This window comes from Pezoporus occidentalis, unplaced genomic scaffold, assembly GCF_034315485.1.
Source record: "Pezoporus occidentalis ecotype Australia unplaced genomic scaffold, CSIRO_AGI_Poc_V1 ctg209, whole genome shotgun sequence".
Lineage (NCBI taxonomy): Eukaryota > Metazoa > Chordata > Aves > Psittaciformes > Psittacidae > Pezoporus > Pezoporus occidentalis.
Window position 1 is genome coordinate 391,211 of NW_026913953.1, and position 24,066 is coordinate 415,276.

Consider the following 24,066-nt stretch of genomic DNA (forward strand, 5'->3'; position numbering starts at 1 on the left):
ACCCACAACCATTTCTTCTGATCTGAAAAGTTAAGCAGAGTCGGGTTTGGGTCTTCTCTAGGGTTAGACAATGATGTAGGAGGACTAAGAGATTTTCCTCGAGGCTAGACAGCCATGAGTGGCAGGGTGTGTGGGATAGTATGGGCAAGTGTCTAGGCTAGTGGGCCCCTCCAGTGCTTTGGAACTTCACCACTGAACAAGTGCAAAATCCAGAAAAACTGGTAAAACACTTGAACGAGGTGTGTTGTCATCCTGGTCATACCAGAGAGGGACAAATCACGGCAACGTGCTGAGGCTTAGCCTGTGCTTACAGAGCCCTGTTCAACACTATCCAGCACCTTCCAAGGGAAAAAAGTATCTCTGGATCTGATGGCAAAGCAACAGACAACGCAGCTACCCCAGCTCCAAACACAGCAGCTACACCAACACCAGCGACAAGTACAGCAGCTACTCAGACTCTGACTACAACAGATAACACAGCTACTCCAACTCCACGTACAGCAACTACACCAACCCCAGGGACAAGTACAGCAGCTACTCAGACTCTGACTACAACAAATAACACAGCTACTCCAACTCCAAGTACAGCAGCTACACCAACCCCAGTGACAAGTACAGCAGCTACACAAATCCCGACAGCAACAGACAGCACAGCTGCTGGTGCTACTCAAACCCCAAGCACAGCGGCTGCAGCAACCCCGAGAACAGATACTGCAGCCACTCCAACCACAGTGATAATCACTGCAGCTGATCCCGAGGACCAGTCTGTGCCAATATCAGTTGCCCCTGTGTGCAAGGGGAAAAGCAAAAAAGAGGCACAAAAAGCAACCCATACAGTGAAGAAAGATGAAGAACCAATGCACTTACTACATGGGACAGCATCTGATCAAGAGCAATTATTACATTAATCAGAGAAAGAGGAAGAAGAGGTGACTTCTTGACCCGGGTCCTCAACCAAGCTACAGAATATGCAAAAAGTTTTTATCTGTCAACCAGGGGAGCACATCATCACCTGGATGCTCCGATGCTGGGACAATGGGGCTGAGAGTCACGAACTAGAAGGTAGGGAAGCTAAGCAGGTGGGATCACTTGCTAGGGAAGGGGGAATTGACAAAGCAATTGCAAAAGAGAAATGGTCCCTCAGCCTTTGGAAGTGGCTCTTGGCAGCTGTGAAAGAAAGGTTTCCATACAAGGACGATGTTAGGCCATGTGGACTACACTAGAGAAAGGCACCCAGTCTTGGGGGAATCAGCCATTGTAGAGATGATCTATCACAGGCAAGATGCCAGGGATGCACCCGCAGATCCAGATGAAGTCGAATGCACAAGACCCATGTGGTGGAAATTTACATGGAGCGCACCATCATCATATGCACACTCATTGGCAGCAATAACCTGGAATGACGTAGCACCACCACCACTGGATGAAATTATTTGTCAACTCTGACAGTTTGAAGATAGTCTCACCTTTTCCATCATTTCAGCTGTGGAAAAACTGTCCCAGGAGTTCAAACAATTGAGAGATGATCTGTCTGGTCTATCCAGCTCCCCACGTGTACCAACACGTCTCAGCTATTAACAAAAGGCATCCTATTGCTCGAGAGAGAAGATATAGGATGTATAAGGCCAACCTATGGTTTTACCTGTGGGATCACAGAGAAGACACAAAGAAGTGGGATGGAAAACCTACCTCAGCTCTGGAGGAACAGGTGTGTGAATTGAAGAGGAGAACAAAGGACAAGGATGATCATCCCATGAAAGCTACAGCTTCAGTCTCTGGTGAGCAGGTTCCCAGATGGAGTAGAAAAGCTGATTTTACTCCAGCTCCTGTGATAAAGAAGACTAATCCCTGTCTACAAGATGTAAGTGACCAATATTGTGATCACTGTTAGAGGGGCCCTGCCTTCAGCCAGGTGGAGGTAAGGGACAATCAGATTTACTGGACTGTGTGGATCAGATGGCCTGGCGCATCAGTCCCACAGAAGTATAAGGCTCTAGTAGATGCCAGTGCACAGTGTACCCTGATGCCATCAAGCTGTCAAGGGGTGGAATCCATTTCTATTTCTGGAGTGACAGGAGGATCCCAAAAGTTGACTGATCCGTAGACTGGAGAGCCAAGGAGTGACCAGTAGGACCCGTTCTCTGTTTAATAGCCTCATATGGCCAGTGCGAGAGTCTAACAGAGTGGAGACTAACAGTAGACTATCACGGCCTGAATGAAGTCACACCACCAGTGAGTGCTGCTGTACCGGACATGCTAGAACTTCAGTACGAACTGGAGTCAAAGGCAGCCAAGTGGGATGCCACAATTGATATTGACAGTGCATTTTTCTCAATTCCTTTGGCAGCAGAGTGCAAGTCACAGTTTGCTTTTATTTGGAGGGTCATCCAGTACACTTGGAACCAATTGCCCCGGGGGTGGAAACACAGCCCTACCACCTGCCATGGACTGATCCAGACTGCACTGGAACAGGGGCAAGCTCCAGAACACCTGCAATACATTGATGACATTATCGTGTGAGGCAATACAGCGGAAAAAGTCTTTGATAAAGCGAGGAAAATAATGCAAATCCTGCTAAAAGCCAGTTTTGCCATAAAACGGAGTAAGGTCAAGGGATCAACACAGGAGATTCAATTTTGGGGAATAAAATAGCAAGCGGGACGTTGCCAGATCCCCACAGATGTGACTGACAAGATAACAGCAATGTCTCCACCAACTAATAAGAAAGAAACACAAGCTTTCTTGGGTGCAGTGGGGTTCTGGAGAATGCACATCCCAAATTACAGTTCAATTGTAAGCCCTCTCTATCATGTGACCCGGAAGAAGCATGATTTCAAATGTGTCCCTGAGCAACAACAAGCCTTCCAACAAATTAAATGAGAGATAGTTCATGCAGTAGCCCTTGGACCAGTCTGGACCAGGCCAGATGTAAAAAATGTGCTCTACACCGCAACCAGGCAGAAAGCTCCAGGGGAGACTCGAGGTCGACCCCTCAGGTTTTGAAGCTGGGGATACAAAGGATCCATGGCCAGTTATACCCCAACTGAAAAAGAGGTACAGGCAGCCTATGAAGGGGTTTGAGCTGCTTCGGAAGTGATTGGCACTGAAGCACAGCTCCTCCTGGCACCCTTGTTGCCTGTGCTGAGATGGATGTTCAAAGGCGGGGTCTCTTCTACACATCATGCAACTGATGCTACATGGAGTAAATGAGCTGCACTAACTACACAATGAGCTCGAATAGGAAATCCCAGTCACCCAGGAATTCTAGAAGTCATCATGGACTGGCTAGAGGGCACATAAAGAATTTGCTGGGGAAGACAGTCTGGGTTATTCCTGCTTCAGGTAAAGGCAAACTCACTTGTGGGATTGCTTTTGCTCAGGGACCTGGATATACTTGGTGGGTAATGCGGGAAGATGGGGAAGTCACATGTGTACCTCAAGGGGATTTGATTTTAGGAGAAAACAGCCAATGAACTCAATTCTATGCTATTGCCTGCTATGCAGCACTTTTATAGCCCACCAACTAGATGTCTTCAGGTCACCAGCGACTGGCCTTGACTTCCCTTCGATCATCATCCCAACAAAGAATGACGAAACCAGAAGAGCTCAGCAGTGACCAGATGAGTTCCCCGGTGTCATCAGCAGGCAATGATCCAACACTGCACACGGCCTCTTCTGCTCTGGAAGACTGTTCCAAGAGATGGAGCCCGACAGCATGGACTGGATGAACTGAGTGGCTTTATAGAGATCGGTCCATGCACTAAGGAATGATATCTCTCTCTTTGTGTGTGTGTGTGTGTGTGTGTATATATATATATGCATATATATATATATATGAGACCAGAGTGATGGTATATTGAAAAATGTGGGATCTGAGCATGACGTGAATGGGGTTCAGCTGTAGCAGTCACTTTTCTCCTTCTTAGTAGCTGATGCAGTGCTGTGGTTTTGACTTTCAGCCTGGGAACAATGCTGATAACACCGATGTTTTAGTTGTTGCTAAGTAATGTTTACTCCAACCAAGGACTTTCTGAGTCTCATGCTCTGCCAGGAAGGAGGGGAAGCTGGGAGGAAGCAGAGACAGGACACCTGACCCAAACTAACCAAGGGGGTATTCCATACCACAGCACGTCATGCCCAGTATATAAACTGGGGGCAGTTACCCAGAAGGGCTAGGTCACTGCTCGGGTCGGGTTGGGTTGGGTATCATTCGGTGGGTGGTGAGTGGTTGTATTCTCTTCCCTTGTTGTTTCCCTTATCATCATTATTACTGGTGGTAGCAGTAGTGATTTGTGTTACACCTTAGTTACTGGACTGTTCTTATCTCAGCCCATGGAAGTTACATTCTTTTGATTCTCTTCCCCATCCTTCCGGATGTTTGTCTGATGTTTCTTTAGCTAATGGACTTCTTGCTGTTTTCTCTGAGACATAGTCACTGTTTATCTCTACACAGACTCATCAGGAGTAGGGTCTTTTTTTCTTCTTTTTTTCCCTCTTTTCCTTTTCCCCCTCTCCTTTTATTTTTTTCCTTCCCCTTTTTTCCTAACTCTCCCCCTCTGTCTTGGCACAGATTATCTAGGAGAGATGAGGGTATTGATGCCTGTGGAGCCACGTAATTCTGCTAAAATGTTGGATTTTATCCATTTTTGTAGATCTGGTCTGTATGAGCACCAGCCTGGCAGATTAGATTTTGATATATGATAGTGATGTAAAGATGCATTAAGAAAGCAAAATGCCCTGCTCATATGTGCCTTGTGAGGAAATAAAGCAGAGGAGGAATAAACCAGGGTATGGCATTAGTTTGGGGTGCTTGGTTTTAATCTTTTTGTTGTTTCCTGGCAAGGTATGTTTCTGCTGTTTTTTAAAATGCCTAAAGTGTCTTTGAAAGGAAATGCAACTAGGATTCTTCCAGAGGGTTAACCTTTGCTTTCTAAGGACAAGTATTAGTCCTCTTCTCCCAAAGCTGAGCTCCCCTCTTCCTTCCTATGCTTAATTAATGAGGAGGAGTTGTCTGACTAAAAAATACCTTTCTAGCCATGATCAAAGAATGAAAAATGACATAGATGTATTGAGGAGGATTTCCAGCTCATTTACTACCTCCGTGTGGGATGCTGGCTGAGGGTGAGATGGGCACCCTTGGCTCTGGGTGGGACGGGGAGCTGCCTGCAGGTTCCACTGCACAGGCTAAGGAAACCTATTGGGGGATGGGAACATTCCTAAGGTTACGTGGGGCAAGGAAGCGCCAGGCATCCCCTAGCAGCTGGTTTGCCTGGGTGAATGGAGCACCTTAATGTCTGGTCTCATCCCCAGCCTCTGCAGTCTGTCCTTTAGGTGAGCTGTTGCCTGCTCTGTTCACGGGGGCTGCTGTGTGGCAGTGGGGATGGGAGCTTAGAACATGCTGGGCTAAATTTTGCTGGCTTATGCACTCACTTGTATGCTATGCATATAAGTCTCTTCCTAGAGACACAATGTCAGGTAGCTACTAGTATCTGTAGACTGCCCTTTTTTTGTTCATATGAAATTTTAAATGAGGGATTATTTGTGCTGCTGTCTCTCTCCCTCCATGCCATCATTTCTTCTTGCTTGGTCTTGGAGAATCTTTGTGGGAGTTGGAGGGTTTGCGTTGAAGCTGGAGGCTTGCCTTGAGAGAGCTGCTGCAGCTTTCCTGCCATGGCAGCACTGAAGCCTGGGGGTCCAGAGGGGTCTGAAATGCTGTGATTAATTTAATGTCTGAAGCCAGAGAGCATTCTTTGCCCACCTTATTTTAGATGTGGGGTGCAATGGTGCTGAGCCAGTTCTTTGCAGTACTCATGAAAGGAGAATATGTTTCTAATTACGTTAGCTAAGAAAAATAACCAGAAAATGGTGGTGAGGAGGGAATGGAGAAAAGGACTTCATAATTTATTGCATAGTGTGAGATGTGGAAAAAGGCTTTTGTCTGGCTGAGATTTCTATGACCAATGGTGGTTGGGTCTGTTGTGTTATAGCAAGATTTTTGCTGTCCTCTCCCTTCATGGAGATAAAATGGAAATGGCCCTTCAGAGCAGTCCCACTGAAAACAGAGGCAGCTGCTAAACAGGGAAAGCACATAAAGTCATGCAGGGGCAGCGGGGGTCTGGGGAGCAGGACATATATTGGTCCTGGACACCCTTTCCATGGGGAGAGTGCATTGTGAACTATGTGATGTTGCTGCCTGTCCCTGCAGAGGGAAGGGCTCCCTTCTCCCCGTGTTCCTTGTGGATTTTTTAAAAGATTGTGGGATTGTAAGATTTCTCGAGATAACAGGATCTTGTGCCCAAGGGACCTGGGGAATAGGGATACTCTACTTCTCTGTACGTAAAGGATCTACCTTGCCAGTGGGTCTTCAGGGGCAAAGCTTGTGTTCTATCATCCTCTAAAATATAAAGAGTATTGTAAGAATCAGTTTGGATACCCCATGAGAGATGTCCTGAGTACTTGCCTGTGGTGAACCCATAGCTCATGCTCTGATTATCATACTCTGACAGTGTTTTGCAGTTTGTGGTTCCTGGAAAGCCAGTGGCCTGTAAAGTTTTCAGAAGGTGGTCTGTGAACAGTGGCTGAGGAAGGAAATAAAGATCAAAAGCTTTTGCACGCTCCATTGTCCATAGGGAGGAGCAAACAACACACGAAGAAAATGAATGTCCATCTACTTAAAGCTTAAGCTATTTTTCATTTGGTTATGGCATTGTGGCAGTATTGTAAAAGAACAAAGATGGATTACACATACCCCATCCCCCCAGGAAGGTTTGGTGGTCACCAGAGTCAAGAGACAAGAAATGGTGCTCTAAAGCATCTTTTTGCTACTTACTGCATGTTCCTGTGACTGAGAAAGGCCTGATGAAGGCCATGCCTTGCCGGCTGCTGTTTGTGTGCGATGGCCTTTGGGTGTGATTGGAGCAGCCATCTTAACTCCTGCAGTAACTGGAACAGTGAGGTATTAGAACTGAGCAAGAGTTTCCTTGGGTAACACAGACTATATTTGTGTCTCCAGGCAAGTCTGGATCTGCTCTTACTTTGCAGAAAGAGATGGTTAACCCCCAAGGGCAGATTTTTCCCAGAGTTGTCCAATCCAGGATCTTCCTTCCTTTTGGACTCCCAAACAGGAGTAAAGGCTTCTTCCTAAGCAGAGAAGAGGCCCTTTCCACAGCTGGAGAGCTGAAGCTGCCTCTGCAGTCACAGGGATGGGCAGCCTTCCATCACAAAGGCAGATCCAGCACTGAGGCAATATGACATTGGGACCAGAACTAGCTGTAGCCTTGGGGATGCTGATCTTGTGCCAGCTCCTGGAGTGTCAGTGTTAGGATGCATCAATAAGCATGTCTTGGACTTGTACCAGTGTCAATGAAAGAGACTCTTAAGTTGCAGCTTGTCCAATTGCTGTGATCTTGTCCTTGTCAGGCAGTTGCCAGTTCTCTGTTCCTGATTAATCTTCTCTCAGGGGGAAGCTGACCAGCACATCCCAAAGTAGGATGGGAGGAGGAAGGGGATAAATCAGATATTGAGGCAATCTTACTCTCTAAGTTTTAACCAATGCTGGCACCCTAATCCAAACAGGAAGGCAGCAGGAGTTTGGATAGAGATCAGTAGACCTGACTTAGTGCTGTGTGGAGCAGAACCAGTATAATTATGGGCAAATGGATGTAATCACAGAAATAGCTGAGCTCTGATGAGGGACAGTTTCTCACAGGAGTGGTGGCCAGTTTGCTTCCCTTCTTCCTCCTGACCACCCATTACTTCAGCTCTGCACTGAGCTTCGCCATCCCAGAATGTCTGCACCTCTCAGTTGTTAGAACAGGATCTGGGCTGGTACCCATACACACAGAGGCAAGGAGGTGAAATCTTCCTCTAATGTTTGGGAGAAACTGAGGGACAAAAGCCACATTAGGGTTACTAAAGCAACCCTGTCAGTCTGGTGGTAAACATTAGCGCTCTGGATGCAGGTCAGATGTGAGGAGCTCTCAGGCTTGCAAATCTGTCTTCAGGCACTTTCTGGTGAGTACAGAGAGCAATGGGAAGGCCAGGTTAGTGTCCCCATCTGCAGATAATAATTTGAGTGACGCATCGAGCATGACATAGTGGTCTGGCCCACATCCCTGTGATCAGGCCCTCCTGGATTACAGTCCAAGCCTGTAGTGGTGATACTGTCCTCCTCTTCCTGCTTTGATTGCAACAAGCTTCATGGGATGCCAGGGACTGTCTCTTTGCTCACAGCTTGGGGGATCTCAGAATAGGACATGGCCCTTGAGCCACGGGACAGCTGGCACGTGTGCCTGGAAGACAGCAGCCACACAGGTACCCCCAACCTCACCAGCATTTTCATAGTTTTCCTTATTATTCAGCTGTCATCCCATCAGCCATCCCCACTTCTTCCATCGCCGGTTCTGGGTCTGGTTCAGTTTTTGCAATCTTTTCCCATCTTCACGGGATGCAGAGCATCAAGGTTTGGGGTTGAACTGTACCATCCTTCCAATAGCCCTCACAGAGCCATTCCTGGGAGCTTTGCTTCCCAAGTGCCTCCAATGAGCTCCAGTCCGCAACGTGTGTAGGGCTCCACCAGTGTCTGACCAGTCCTTTGGTGATCTTCAGCTGCATGTGTGTTGGAGACATTTTGTCTGAGGGATGCGGCTAAATCTAAGCCGTGGTGACACCCCTGAACAGCAGCTCAGGCACCAGCTGCTCCCAAGAGCTGAGGCACTAGTTTCTGAGCCCAGCTACTTGCTGATGGAGAACGGGTCCTCACGCACGCGACAGGCAGGGGAACAGGTGCCAAGAGCCTGTCTGGGAAGGAAATCCTTGCTGGTGCCACACAAATTTGGAGGAACACTTGGAACACTCTTCTATAAATGGTTTTTGTGGAAACAGGTTTCTTAACTTAGGTTACAACAGCGAGGGATAGAGCTTCACTGTAAGGAGGATGCACAGAGTCATAGAATCATTTAGGTTGGAAAAGACCTTTGAGATTGTTAAGTCCAAGCAGGTAGGTTAGACAAGAGATAAGCCTAAGGAATGCCACCTGTTCTCATAAATTATGTTAAATTACTTCTCCTGGCCACACTCAAACCTGTGTCAGATGCCTGGTGGGATGCCTGCTCTCATGCAGCAGGGAAGGGCTTTCCCAGGGCTGCTGGGGAAGGATGTGCAATCACTGCTATTAAATGCTCATCCCCTGTGTAGTAAGTGGTGGCACCTCTGCTTTTGGGTAAGACACTTGTTCTGAGCCTGGCTCCCTCATGGCTGAGGACACATGAGGTGTTTTGCCAGGCTCTCCAGCAGCTCCGTGAGGGTGGGAGCACAGGAGTGCTCACTCACTTGCTCTCTGCTCCAGCTGGGTTTAATTTTAGAAATACAGTGCTATCTTGGGGCATCTTTTTCCATGGAATGCAAGTCTTTAAGTAAATAACAGCTTTGTGGAGGTGGAATGATGGCCTGCAACAGCACTGCAATGCACGCACTGAGTCGTTTCACGTGCATGTGAAGCATTTTGTACAGATACAGTGGCTGTGCTGCCTCCCTCCCCTCCTCCAGACCCCTCCAGAGCTGCCCAAGTGTGTTGATTAAAAAGAAATAAAAACACCTTGAAATGCCAGCCTTGGCGAAGTGGAAATGAAATCCCTCCAGCTGCTGGGATTCAGCGAGAGTTCTCTGGCATAGGTTTGCAAAGGCTATGGTTTTCAGTGATGGGCTAACTGCATGTGGGACATCCCAGAGGGATGTGCTTGGAGGCATCCTCACTGAGCTGGGCAGGAAACAGCAGGCTATAAAGATGAGTGGGAGAAACTTATGTTTAAATACACCTCCCAGTCTGCCTGGCCAAGAGCCTTCTGTACACATTGTGTTACTGATGGCTGAATGTCCTGGGTGTGTCCCTCAGAGTGTGTTTGCTGCCTGGAAAATCTCATTAATGCTATTTTACCAGAGCAAGAGCCCACATTCTCTTCTCAGGTGCAGCAGCTCTGAGATGCCTGCATGGCATCTGTTGCATAAGCTGCTGGTAACCCTCGACCCCTGAAATCAGCGAAGTGAGTTCTGAAGCTCCCTGCCCAAGCAGGACCCTGGTGGACCATGGTGACCTCCTTCTGATGTAGGGACTTCAGGGATTCACTGTAATCTGCAATATGGCACAAACAGTGTCAGAATCACCCCAACTGCTGGCTACTTGCTTTGCTCCACTCCCACTGTGCATTTCTGCTGCCACTGGTACGGGATGGTGGCTGAGATGACAGGGCACTGCATGTATAAGCTTACCAGGCCAGGAGCATTATCTTGGGTACATTACGAATTGGCAGTAGCACTTCTGGGTGCCTCCTTAAAGCCAAAGGGGAGGCTAGATGGTGCCTAATCGCAGAGGTACGAGTGAGCTTTGGCTATGGCTTTTGTAGAAAATGGGCTTGATATCAGTGTCTGTGGCTTGGAAAAGCATCATGTAGCATCCTGGTGCCACATGCGGACAGGATGCTTGAAGAGACTTTGCTCTTGACTTTCTCTCATAAGAAGACAAGCTTGTCCTTTTTCCTATAGCTCTTAGCAGGAGCGTTTCCACGCAAAGTTTTAGTGATAGTTTTGTGTGTTTGTTCAGGGCTGGTTGTAGTATTTAATTCACTTCAGGTCCTGGGGATTGCAATATGCCCCTCAGCCTTGCTGGTGATTTCCCATCCCAGCAGGCTGTGGGATGGGAGGATTTTCCACATGGTCTGGTTCTGCATGCTCCTCCTCTGCAAACTACCTGTCTAAGCAGTTTCCTGTCCTCCTTGGCCTCAGCCTGCTTCTTCCACTGACACCACAGCCCTGCAGGGGATTTTACTTTACTTTTTGTAAACTCTAGTGAAGGCCCTCTCCTGTGGGGCCAGGCAAACTCTGTCCATGTTCTCTATAAGGCCTGGCAGCAGCTTGTCTTTTCCACTAATCTCAATTAAGATTCAGTCTTGGCAGGATGGAGCCTTTCAAGCTGCCAGCCACAATAGGAGAGACGAGGCTTCAGGGGCAGCAGAAATTATTTCCTTCCCTCAGCTCGGCTCGTTTCCTGGATCTGGGCTGAGGATGGCCCCGGGAGCTGATCTGCTGGAGCCAAGTAAGCCACGCAGAGCTAAAACGTTTCCATTGAGCGTCAGGACCAGGGAGGGGAAGCGCAGCTCTTGGAGGCACACACTGTGGGTGGCAGTGGGGAGGTAGTGGGAAGGGATGGGATAAGATGGGATGGGAGGGAGGGAGGGAGGGAGGGAGGGAGGGTGCAGCTTCATACACCACTAGAGACAACAGCAATTCCAGCCTTGCTGGAGCTGCATGTGGGGAGGCATGAGTGCTGAATGACCCCGTTAATGAAACGGGAGTTAAGGCCTTAGTAGGTGGCAGTAATAGCTGGTTGGAAACCCCTCTCTCCCAACCCCCCCCCGAGGCAGATGCTACCAGCAGGGTCTCTGCCTTGTGCAATGCTGCACATCTCTGCTGGTGCTAATTGAGCTTTTCCACAACTGGCCCAGGGCACTACTAATGGAGTGGCTATGTATCTGATGGCATGTGGAATCTTCCAAGCATAATATTAACACTACACGGTTGCCTGACCCTCCTGCAATCTCCTCCTCCTCTTCCTCCCCAGCCTGTTGTCACATTGCAGCCAAGCTGCCCTTGACTTTGCAACTGGACACTCTGCTTTTGCTGGCCTTGCATCCTGCCAGCTGTGCACACTGGAAGTATCATGGGCATAGAAGGCTGTTTCTGTTGTATTTATTTTTTAAGGCTAAACCATGCTGGAACAGCTTAGTCGTACTTAAGAGTTTCTGGTTTTGAGCAGGCTCTCCAGAATTTGAAGATAACCTCCATCCCTCTCTGTTGATAGAGCTATTGGTGAAGCATTTGTCTCTATAATACTGTTGCTGATTTGGGCTTCTGGAAGAAACTCTTAAGCAACAATGAAGTGTGAAGTTTTGCTCCATGGAGCACTTGTTGTGTCCCTTGGAGAGCCAGGAGCTCTAGGCAGGCTGCCTGTGGGGCATGGCCATGCCATTGCAAGTCAGGTTTTGCACATGAAGCTGAGCAGTGCCTAGTTTGTTGTGCTGCTCTGTTCAGAGCAAAGCTCAGTGGCATCTCAGGTTACCCATCCCTTCCAGTACTCAGAACTTGTACTCAGCTATTACTTTGGGTACCCTTTGCTCTCTAAAGGAGTAAGAAGGCAAGTACAAAAACACAGATGCTAAACTGAAAGCTTCCTAATCACGTCACTAGCAGTGTGGAGAGACAAGGGAAGGTAGAGACAGCTGGATTTGTGTCTTGGCTGCCACTGTTCAAGCTTGTTGCTTAAACAAACTTGTCTTGCTCTTACAGCAGGGTGCACCGAGCTTGCTCAAAGCACTTCAAGCCCAGCCTGTGAAAAAAGATTTGGCTGCTCCAGCCTGTGCCTTTCCAGGGAGCATGCCAGATGTGTGAGGGGTTTGCCCACCACAGTCATTACTTTGCAGTAATGACTCCTTGGATCCACTGATTTTGACACCTACACTGGGACTTTAACCTGAAGTCTCAAAAAAATGAAAGTCTAGTCATGCCACTGCAACCAGCAACTCTTCCAACTGCTGGGCTGCCTGAAATGTTAAGCTTCTCTTGGAGCAAGACTCTACTAAATGAACTGTGGTTCCGTGTAACTAATTAGCAGTGCTGTATTAAGGCCAAAGCACACACAATGTTATAGCCCTTCTTAGGCTCTTAGATGCCTGCATAACTGCTGCTGAGGCAGCCAGAAGGTGCTGCAAGCTATCAAAAGGCCACAGAAGGGGTGGGATGAAAAGCCAGGTTCTGTCCAGTCAAATCCCATGTAAAGCTGAGTAACGTCAGCAACTTACAGAGAATGACTACAGGTCGCCAGTGGTTTAGAATAGCTTAAAATTCATTCCCTTTTTTAGTGCTCAGCTGTTGTTGCTTTTAGTCTGGTTTTGAGCGGTTCCCATTGCGAAAAAGAAATTCCTTCTTAAGGTATTTCAAGCCGTGTCTTCCTTCAAAGTCCCACTCTTTCTCCAGCAATTTCTGAGAGCACGGTTCTCTCTGACCTAGATTTAATCTCTTTAGCAACAGTGACCAGCTTTTGCTGGCTTCTCCCTTCTGTGCCACATCCAGTTTTTTCCACGGCAGTCCGAGGCTGGGGTGACTATCCTCAAGATGTGGCCACGAAGGAAAGACAGACCGAACTGCCACAGAAGACACAGGCTGGATTAGCAATGAACAAGCAGGAACTCACAAATGGGACATTAGCTTGGATGAGGCAGAATTTCCATTAGGCAAAAGCTATATTGTAACATTGTAAGGGCTGCCAGGTTCTGCAGTATTGGCGTTTGGCAGCACAGCGCGAGAGATGTGACTCATTCTTACGGCTTCCTTCAGGAGAAGGGATGTGGTGGGCTTGGTGCTTTATACTGTTTCTTTTGGTTAAACCTTCAAAAAACTAATTCCAAATTAGGAAGCAGCTCCTAGAAAAAAGGATGTAAACTTCGTGCTGTTACTCCGGCACTTGGAGGTTGTACCTGGAGAGACCCTCTGCCAGTAGAGCTGCTGTCTGCCTTCTTGCAAAGCACCTGCAAGTGCACTGTGCCTGGCTACAGTTAACAGATCATCAACTTCCTCAAGGAGAAACAGGCTTTCTTGGTAATAGGTGAGAGACTTCCTGGAAGCTCAGGTGGATCAGAAGGGGAATTTTCCTTAGACTTATGATTGAGGGGGTATGGACTTCTCTACAGGCACTTCCCCAGACCTCAGTTTCTGTGCATGGTCCCTCAAGTGTTAAGAGTGAGGGCTCTGGAGGCACCAGTACCTTATGTTACCCTTCAACACAAAGCAGTGCTGTTATATGCAGCCACTGACTTGAAACAGGCATGTGGGAGAAGCTGGAATAATGATGAGATAAATTATTATGTTAATAGGATTACCCAGTTTAAGCCCAGCAGATAGAGAGCAGCTTCACTCAACAAAAAAAGGAAGTAATAGACTCTTTATAGTAATACGTTATTGTGACTGACCCCTTTCTAACTGATGACTAATCATTGTAACTTGTCTTGTTGCTCGTCCTGAGTTAACTATTCATAGAAGCTGTGGATTAAAACATAGATGTTGCTTTGAATGAATAAAACAGGAATCCAAAGTACTACAAAACATACTCGATTACAATTAGTCTTTATTAAAAATGCAGTGGAGAAAAAAGCAAGCCTCCAAAGTCAGTTCATGAATACGTATTACACCATTGCCCACCCAGCACCACTGATACATACACTGCTGTCAGCTTAATTTTGCTCACAAATGTTGACTGTTATCTATATATTTATATATTGTTATATCTATATAGATATATATCTGCATAGTTTCAAGACTTGATAATGTAACACAACCATAAAATGGCACCAAAATCTGTTTGCCCAAAGCTTTCTGCCCCTCTTAACCCAAGAAAGTAGTGAAATGTGCGTAAGTAGCAAAATGTGCGTGGCAGTCATGCATGTGCTCAGTAGTCCCTTGTGTAGCCTTGAGTCACTCCTTTGCATGAGCTTTACAGCATGATCACAAACTTCTCAGAAGCCAAAGTACCATATGCCCCAAAGCATCATTTTAATACTACTGAATACGTCTAGTTTCCTTTTAGTTTTCAAAACTAGCTAGAGACTGGGTGGAAGCAGGGCAGGCAGGGTGGGTTGTGTGTGGTGGGGGGAGTTAAGTGCTTGTGTGTAATTGGTTAACTTAGCAGGTTACACACGTGCATCCTTTTTCTGGCAATCTGTTTCCATGCTGAGCTAGGGAAACTTCTGTGCTGTGGGCACAGCAGCTCCAAAGGTGAACATAACTTCGTGTATTTGCATGGCTGGGGGATTGTTGGTGCTCAGTACAGCAGTGCTAGGTATGCTCCTGCCCCTACTCTTAACTTAACAGACACATCAGTGCTGTCCAGGCATCATGAGTGTAACACCGGATGTAGGTGTACAAACGTTAATGGAGTTTGAGCACCAAGCTTTTCTGACCCCTTCCCCATTCAGCTGTAGCTCCTGTGTGTGTGGCTTATCTCACAGTGACAATGAAAAAAGAATCAAATTAATTAATCTATGATGGAAAAGGTGACTTCTGTGGTAGCTAGTGTACGAAATTTGCAGAGGATTTATCATAAAACCTTTGCCTCCTCACTTAGACCTGTGCTTACTTTAAGTGAGTAGGATGTACAACAGTGTGATGTGTGCTTTACTGATGCTCACAGTAACTAAACCTTATTTCATGAGAAGCAGCTACCCGCAAGGTTTAAGATGCTTTTTTGGTAGCCTCTCTGATGTTACTAGAGCTGTCTTCAACTCTCTGTGCGTATGGAGAAGGGAGCACCCTGAATCATATGCAATTTCACATTAGCCATAAGCACTAGAAAACAAACTGAAGCTGGAAACACCCAGTTTAGAGAATTTAAATTAACATTTGAAAAGGATCCATCAGTATTAACAACACTCTCAAGTAAACTCTTGTCTAGGATAGTCAATTATCAAAACTATCTAATGCTATGTGACAGTGGGCATTGTAACATTAATGGGGACAGTTAAATGCTTTGAGGCCAGAAGACTTCACAAAAGCAAATTTGGAGAAACATGCAGGAAAACACTCTCACCTAGCCAACACCAATTACCTTACTCTTCCAAGTGGCTACTAGTCTTAAAGTTTGTTTTATCTGTCAGGACAATGCAGGTTGCTCATTAGTAGGAGCTGCACTGTAGGACTGAAAAATTTCAGGTCTTCTGGGGCTTGGTGTGACACCTATTTCTACAGCCAGGGAGAGCTGATGCCTGCTTCCATGCATGGCACAGTTAAGTCCTTGAGCATGCAGACACAGGGCCTCTATGTGTGTGAGTGCTAAGGTCAAAATGCTGGAACATGCTTCTGCCATTGTAAAAGGTATCTTTTGAATCAGCAAAATAATTCTTCCAAACCCAGAAATCCTCTGTTTCTACATCATCATTTTACAGAGAAGAGAACTGAGTAGCTGACATCTTTTTTGTTTTTTCTTTTGAAACTGATAAGTGGATATTTCCATTTGCAGGCAGGGGAAGAACTAGCAAAGTAAAGGGATGGGAGCTGCATATCTGAACCTGGCTGTTCCCCAGCTATAATCTCTGCTTTATGGTAAGGTTCCCAAGCTGTGTTCTCCTCACTGTCACCTTCTAAATTCAATCAAAAACATCAGGGAGAAATACGGACACAATTCTGAAATCTTAATCCTTGACTTAGAAACAGTTGCCAAATAACAGCACTTTCAGCACTTGCTTCATTTCCAGAACTCACAGTTGCATGGTGTGATGACGGCAGCTGCAAATATTTCACAGTAAGAAGGAAAAACAAACCCAACTCTGTGGCATGACTAGGGATCTTGGCTCTAGCTCATGGTAAGGACAGTGAAATTTAGGTACTGGCAGAGTGGAGAAGCTTGTTCTCTAAAAAACAGGTTATCAACAGGGATAAGTGGCTCCAGCAGTAAGCTGACAGTGTAAGGCAAACTGGAGTTTTAGGGTTGCTGTAGGGTACACCTGCTGAGGTCTCCAAGCCTACCAGCTAAGCAAAGGTAGTTCTGTAAAAGGCCAAACATCAGCAGTGATCACACGAAGTGTCTGGGTATGATCTAAACTCTTGAGAAGTCTCCCCTCTGGCCACCTGTCTTACTAAGCAACCTCACCTCTTCAATCACAATGTCATGAGTAACTGCTTTGCACATATCATACACAGTCAGGGCAGCCAGGCTGACAGCTGTTAGAGCTTCCATCTCCACCCCTGTCCTCCCCCAGGTCTGACAGGCACTGCGAATAACCACTGCATATCTGTCCTCATCCAGGCTCAGAGACACCTCCACATGGTTGAGGGGGATGTTGTGACACAATGGGATCAACTGGCTCGTCAGCTTGGCTCCCTGAATTCCTGCAACCTGGGCCACTGCCAGCACATTCCCCTTCTTCACCTGGTTCTGCCTTACCATCCCAAATGCCTTCTCACCCAGGTGGACCACAGCAACAGCAACAGCACTTCTTCTTGAATCTGATTTCCCTCCAACATCAACCATTGTGGCCCGTCCTTCTTCATCAGTGTGAGTTAAGCTGTCAGAGGCACGAGATACCATAGTGCCCAATTCTGATCTTGGACTTGCCCCTTTGGACTGGTAGTCCACTGAAACTTGGTTTACAGGAGAAGCATCAAGGCACTTTGGGTCAAATGTGGAGCTTGGGTCCTTCTGGAAGACACAGGGACCTCTAAGATGCGGTTGCAGAATTCCTGTTGTTATATGCCACTGTTGCTCTGGGCAAGATCTTGGCAAGTAGAGTTGCCCTGTAAGCTTGTTTTCCATTAATGCTTTCCTCATTTGTTTGGGGAATCTTGCTCTCAAAGTCAGCCAATGGCTGAATGTGTGACCCCACTGTTTTGAATTTGGGGAATTCTGTAGGGCATCTTGGCATAGTGGGAACAGCATCAATGCAGGTTCTAGAGGGGAAAAACCATGAGTAACATGAGAATGCATATTATTAACTGGAAAGCTAAGCTGAGTCTGCAGTACCTGAGAAGCCTGTCAAAGCACTGCTTGGGACTTTCTGTACTGCAAAAACCTCAATAAGCCTCCAAACATCCCCTTTTATCCTCAAGCCTTTCTCTCTCATTGGTTCCATGCATTTGGTAGTTGTTACTACAAATCCAAAGACTCAAACCACTTATTTCAAGGTCTCTAATAAGAAGAAACAACTTGCTTTCAAAACTATGAACACTGAGAAACAGCAGCCAAGAAAGCTTATAAGAACATCCATTCTGAAGAAAAGAGTCACAGCATCTCAGCATCCATTTGAGATTGCCCCAGCAGCAGCCTTCTTTCAAAGTCTTGAAAGGGTTAATAGGAAATTCTTGCACTCAGATTTTCAACTTTGCCTTTCCAAGCACCTTCCTCCCAGCACAGGCAGCTACACTTCCTGCTTCCATCCCCGTCGGCAGGGAAGGGTCATGCCAGCACCTAAGGACAGCAGGAACCAGAAGCACTGCAACTGCAGTGTCTGTGAGTTCAGAGGGTGGCTCTGTGATGGGAAGCTCTTTTATTATTAACAGCTCTTACCATGTTAATGACAGCTGAAGCTTAAACACTGGAAAAAACATGCTCCTCTGATTGACAGATAGATTTTAAATCTACTCAGAAGTGTGTTCCAAGCTGAGCTGGCAGTTTCCAGCTGGCAGAGTAGTAGTAAGCCCTCCTCCCCTTTTTCACCATTTAATCCCTTGGTTTTGGCATTTGCAGAAGGCTAAATGCCAACTGTCACGACAAGGAGCCTTTTTCATGTATAAATAGTGATTTGTTTTGTAAGTGAAGAGACAGCAGTATAGAGGTAAGCAGTTAAGCACTAGTTTAATAGCCTCATTGATAAGCATGTTTCTCTTTTTCTGGAGCTCCTGCTCTCTTTGGTCTGAGAAATTTGGAATTAGACCACACTTACAAGTATCCCCTTGGACTGTCCACACAACAGTAACAGACACAGCATTGGTTGTGCCACCATGCCCTCTTTCTTTAAAAACAAACCAAGCAATCTCTTTTTCTTATTAGTGTCAGCCTCTGATGTGCTTAGTGGCTTTTTCATCCATAATACCCTCCAAACGTTGATCTGAAAGTTTAAATCAATCCAAGATTTCAAGGTCTTTTTGTTTTTGTATTATTTTTTAAATCCCTGCAGTCATCTAAATTCAGGCAAAGTCCCTTTTTGATCTGCAAGTGATGGCCTACCCACTAAAATTAAGATTCCTGCAAGTTTAGTGTTAATGTGTTTATCCTCAGAGGAATGGAATTAAATGGACATAAATGTTTTGAGTGCAACATTGCTCTGCTTTAGAAGAACACTGAAAATTATTCTTACTCTTTCATTCCCTCTCTCTTTATACAGTGGTGCCTAACATGAATACTCCTTTTGAAATCCAGGAACTCAAAGTACTGTCTTCTGGATTTCTTGATTAGCTTTAAAGCTCAAGCTAAACCTCTGGCAAGGTGTCGTGTCTTCAGAAGCTGGACTGCAAAGGTAGACTAGTATTTAATTCTACAGTGTAGACACACATGGGTGGGAGCAGGGACGAGAAGTGCTGTTTGCTCAAGTAGTGATAAGTAAAAAAACAGTAATAGGCAGTAATGCATGCAAAACATCTTTGCTTTTCCTAACAATCACAATCTAATTTTCTTCAAGTTGTACCTAGTCATCTCTATTTTCACCCAAATTGCTCATATACAAAAAAAAAGTTTCCTACAGCACTACATATAACACAACTGAAACCATCTGATACACTGCATCTCCTTATATTCTGTTACTGTGTTACTGCACCTGAAGTTTAATTGTGTTAGCTTACAACTAGCACAATCCTGGGGGGAGGAGGAAGGCAGGAGATAACTTAAATTACAGAGGAAATTCCCATAACTGAAGTGAACCCATGAAGACAGCAACCTGCCAAAAGGAATATTTTGATTAAGCGAAATGGGATACAAACCATACAGCAAAGGATCGGACAACAGCAGTGCAGGGAAGAAGCCAGGTTTGGCTCCCTGGGACTAGCAAAACCAATTAGTGATTTCCACAGCATTCATTAAGTTTCATTAAATTAATTCCATATACACACCCCCACTGACTGCTCGCATGCCAGCATGATTTGAAGTTTGTAAGTAATTCAAAACACAGTTGGGAAATCTCCTAATGAGTCCCCATGTGTCACAGTGGGATACTCTCCGCTCATCTCCAATCTGCAGTGACTGCCAGCAGTTAGTCTCAAAGAGACATGGAACAGCTGGGGGAGGACCTGGACAGGCTGTGCCTCCCTTACAGTATGTTAGACAAAGTTAAAGCACTACTCAAAAGGAAACTGGATGGATCAGAGCTGTAGCCATACAAACATTGCTATGAATGCTAACTTTGGCATGTGGAGATTTTTTCAAATGCATCCTGAAAAATTACGTAGGTCCCTGTGAGCTGTCAAGAGTTTAGTATATATGCTATTAAATATAAAATGCTATTTAATATAAATATATTTATATATTTAATATAATGCTATTTTTTATAAATATATTTAACATAAGTGCTATTTTTAAAGATGAAATACTATTAGAAAATAAAACCCCAAAAACAACCCCCCAGAAATAAAACTCCAAAACAGAACATTACTCCTTATGGAGAAAGTCAATACCAACTTAAAACAAAGGGTCCTCTTTCCCCTCTTCCTGGAACACAACACAGTAGTAGCCAAATACAAAAGAGCAAAAGCAAACAAACAGAGAAATACAATCCAGCACCACACAACATGGAAAAAGTGATGGACCTTTAAAGTGGGGCAACAAAGGGAAAACAGTCCCAGTGAAAACCTATGGTAGAAGACCGCTGTAGATCCTATTTCCTAATAAAGGCAAGAGAAGTACAAGCACTACGGTCTTGAACAAGGCTTGGTAGGGACATTAGACCTTTCTCCTCTTTTACTTCAGCTTGTGAACCACAACTGCCTTTTACAGAAATCCGTTTCTTTGTCTAAACCTAAGCCAGAACCAAACACGAGTTAGACTTGAAAGCCCAATCCACCCTGCTCCCCCAAAGACAAAAAGCAAACAAAATCATTGTATGTTTATTACGTACTGATTTATCACCCACCAATCAGGATCATTGGCCGGTTTTTCATCTGGGAAATGTTAAACATGCCTAGAAATAAAATAAGGAACACATAAAAATCCTAGCTTTTTAGGTTTGAACTCACGCATCTGGTTTACATACTGTGTTTTCTGCTCTTCACAGTGCAACCTGCATGCTAGGAAAATCAAAGCTCAGTAAAGACTGAGGAAGCTGGAGGAAGGGAAATCCAGCATGGTATTATTTAAACCCATAGCTGCCACAGCCTCCAAGCATCCAGCTGCTATGGCTCTATCAAACTGTAGAACCCTTTCCCAGAAAGCTTTCCCTAATCTGAATTATAGTCTCCCTACTACAGAATTCAGATAATTTGAGACTCTTGTTTCTTAACAATAGCATTTAACTGTATTACTTCCATGGATAAGCTGTTAACAGTGCTCTAGTTCAGAGCTGTCCAATCACAGAGGGCCCCAGGGACAACACTGGGATTAACGCAAACTGGAAGATGACAGACAATGCCAGGTAAATGCTGCTGATGGCAAAATGGCTTTACTAGAGGGGAAAAACACTCTTTTCCCTTAATCGGAAAGTCAGAAATTAATGGCCTGAATGTAAAGGAACCAAATCCTTCTACCCCTTCCCTTATATTTACACAGCACTATTTTATCTGGGCAAACCAATGAACTTTGAAGTTAATCTATGCCCAGATTTAAAAATTCCCTTTACATTTGTTTTACACATCATGCAAAAAGGGCAAAACCAACTGTTAGTAAACTGGCAGAATCTGCAAGAGAACAAAAGGACCGAAGTGTATTTTTAGCGTAATCATACAGCCAGTTCATATATTAGGTCAGCATTCCCAGCTGCAGCCAGATTACAAAAATATGGTTAAGTACAGATGTGACTGAAATACAGTTGTTATGAATATAAATTCAGAAGGTTAATGTAACCTGAGGATGGGACTGCATCATCATGGAACCTGTGTCATGACATTATGCAGAGCAATAGATGGGTGGTTACGAATTTCTGCACACTCAAAAAGGGATTTGTCATTTAATGCAGTAATTGGACCAACAGCTCAATTTCATTTTGGTACTTATTTTACAGCAAAGGGATCCAGCACAACTCCATCACTTTTTACTTAGTTTTACACTTTGCTGCTGTTGTGAGCAGTGGTATTTGCATCTCTTTAAAGACAAAAGTCAGCCTGAAAGACTTGCAGATGGTCCAGATTCTAGCTCATGTGGAAACTTAGAAGACTCAAAACTAACATTCAGACTCTGGAGTACCTGCAGGACTGGTACGTTACCAGCTTTCTACCAGATAATACTCTTATCAGATGGGAAAATACTTTCCTTAAATAATGCAGCTTCATTCAAGAAGCTTTCCTTTCCTTCCTTCTCCTGGCAAGTCAATGCATTCTGCAGCAGTACCAGGACATTGCTTTCTCTAGTCATTGCTGTTATTTCTCAGGTACAACAAACATACCAGCATGCTGTTTCTTCTTCCTGCCCACTGCTGCTCCAATGACTTGAACCAACTCTTCCTCTGAGGCACCTGACCGTAAGTGATCTCTCAAGGACACTTCTGAATTCCCAAAAAGGCACACCTACAGCCAACCCAAACAAACAAAGAGGAGAAATGAGAAATAATAAAGTAAATAGCTACTACAAGTATTTCATCCTAAACTCAGAGTAAAGAGGTTTGAACAGGCCCATCCTACTGAAGAAAAAGAACACTTATGGAGATTTTTTTCTTTATCTCTCTTTATGTACACACATAGACAGCCTGGGATGTTTACGTAATGCAAGCTCACTGGGCCTTCAGGCTGCCTTGGTCATCTGACATTAAACAGCAGCACAGCTGTTGTCAATATCAGGTGACAATGTGCAAATGCCGGTTTTTAATTAAAAACTTTAATATTCCCCCAGAAACTGCCAGCTTCAACGTGGCAAGAAATAGTTATTCCCCTTCCCTTTCCTACAGTTGCTCCACAAATGTAAGGGCTGCTTTTGAATGAGAAGAGTTGCAAGAAGATGTTTGGTGAAACATGACAGGATCCTTGTGGAACACAAAAGCCAGCCCTCGCAGCTGCTTGGATCCTTTTTTTAGTGGGAAATCATCTGCTTGTCACATGTTTAAGATGATTTCGCATCTAAGATTAAAACAAATGTTTATATTTCCTGGCCTTGCAACCGTGTTTTACAAGTGAAGTTAACTATGGTAGCAAAACAGAGAAACCAAAAAAAGGTGATGTAACATCTCCCTAACAGCCCAACAAGCTTGAACAAGAATACATACAGGATTACCAGCTAACTCCTGTTTATAATTAAGTATCTTTCCATCCTACTTTACATCCCAGCTATTTTGGAGGGAAGAATTTCAACATTACTTTTGCCACATGAAAGCAAAGAGAATCCTGTTTCACTACCAACTTTTAGATTCCCATCTGCTGTTATCCTCAGCCGACTGCAGGATCCGCAGAAGTGCTCTGACATGGAGGTGATAAAGCTGATTTGGCCCTGGAAATGTGGCACTTTGTAACTCTACAGAAATACAGAGGAGGAAAAAAAAAAAAAAAGTCAAACATCTACTCCTCATTTTTACTGCTGCATTTGTCCAAAGACCACAGATTTTCTTCAATTCTAAGGTTACAGCAGAATAAGAAAAAAAAAAAAGTCAGCTTTGTCAGGGGTTCCTGTTTATTCTGCCTTTTCCTGGAAATTCACAAGCTCGTTAAATGTTTGCTTTTGTACTTATCAAATGACTGGTGATGCCAGTACTCAAGCAAGCACAAGCCATAGATTCATGTAGGCTAGAAACTCCCCATGTGACACTACACACTCTAAAGCAGTACTGTTATTTCACTGAACAACTGTTTCATCCGGCTTGTTGATGTGCAGACAGTTTCAAAAATTGTAAATACAGGATACAGGCCTTAAATTCTTTATATCCGACTGTGGCACACAATAAACACATTGTATTTCTAAAGGTAAAGACTGTGATGAGTCAAATCACAGGCAGGCACCTTGATCAAAATCCTACAGTTACCACACTGAGTATTTTTATTTTGATTGTCAAATATAAATGCTAAATTTGGGAGAATTTGGGGATTAAGGGCAGGGAAAGAATGGGGACACATTTTACATGATCTTTGTCTAACCCCAACCTTAGCTGTGCTGGAAGTTTCACAGGACAATTTCTCCAATTCAGGCCATTGCTGTTTAATTGTATCAAGCATTTCTTTGTAGCTCACCATCTTCTTGAAGTTCCATTTATTGCCTAGAATTAACAAAACCAGCATAACTTTAAACTGTGGTATGTATTTTTTTAGTTAGCAGAGAACCACATTTACATTCTCCACAAATCTCAGTTTTTCCTGTAGGTATCCCAGCCCCCACTAATCCTGCCACCAATCCTTCTCCAGCTTATC

General features: G+C 44.9%; 1 protein-coding gene across 4 annotated transcripts in view; it reads right to left on the reverse strand.

Moving 5' to 3' along the window:
• Positions 1-14,159: 14,159 nt before the first annotated feature.
• The window catches only part of MOCS1 (molybdenum cofactor synthesis 1), a 28,203-nt gene continuing 18,296 nt past the window's right edge, over positions 14,160-24,066 (reverse strand). For 2 of the 4 annotated variants that reach the window (XM_062619060.1, XM_062619063.1), the window contains exons 7-11: positions 23,803-23,915; positions 23,069-23,179; positions 22,122-22,242; positions 20,658-20,705; positions 14,160-17,487 (exon numbers count right to left, since the gene is read on the reverse strand). In XM_062619060.1, the coding sequence (XP_062475044.1) occupies positions 16,637-17,487; positions 20,658-20,705; positions 22,122-22,242; positions 23,069-23,179; positions 23,803-23,915 (1,244 nt within the window). In that variant the 3' untranslated portion in view covers positions 14,160-16,636. Of the gene's footprint in view, positions 17,488-20,642; positions 20,706-22,121; positions 22,243-23,068; positions 23,180-23,802; positions 23,916-24,066 lie in introns of all 4 variants that reach the window. The other 2 variants (XM_062619064.1, XM_062619062.1) reach the window with 2 other exon arrangements.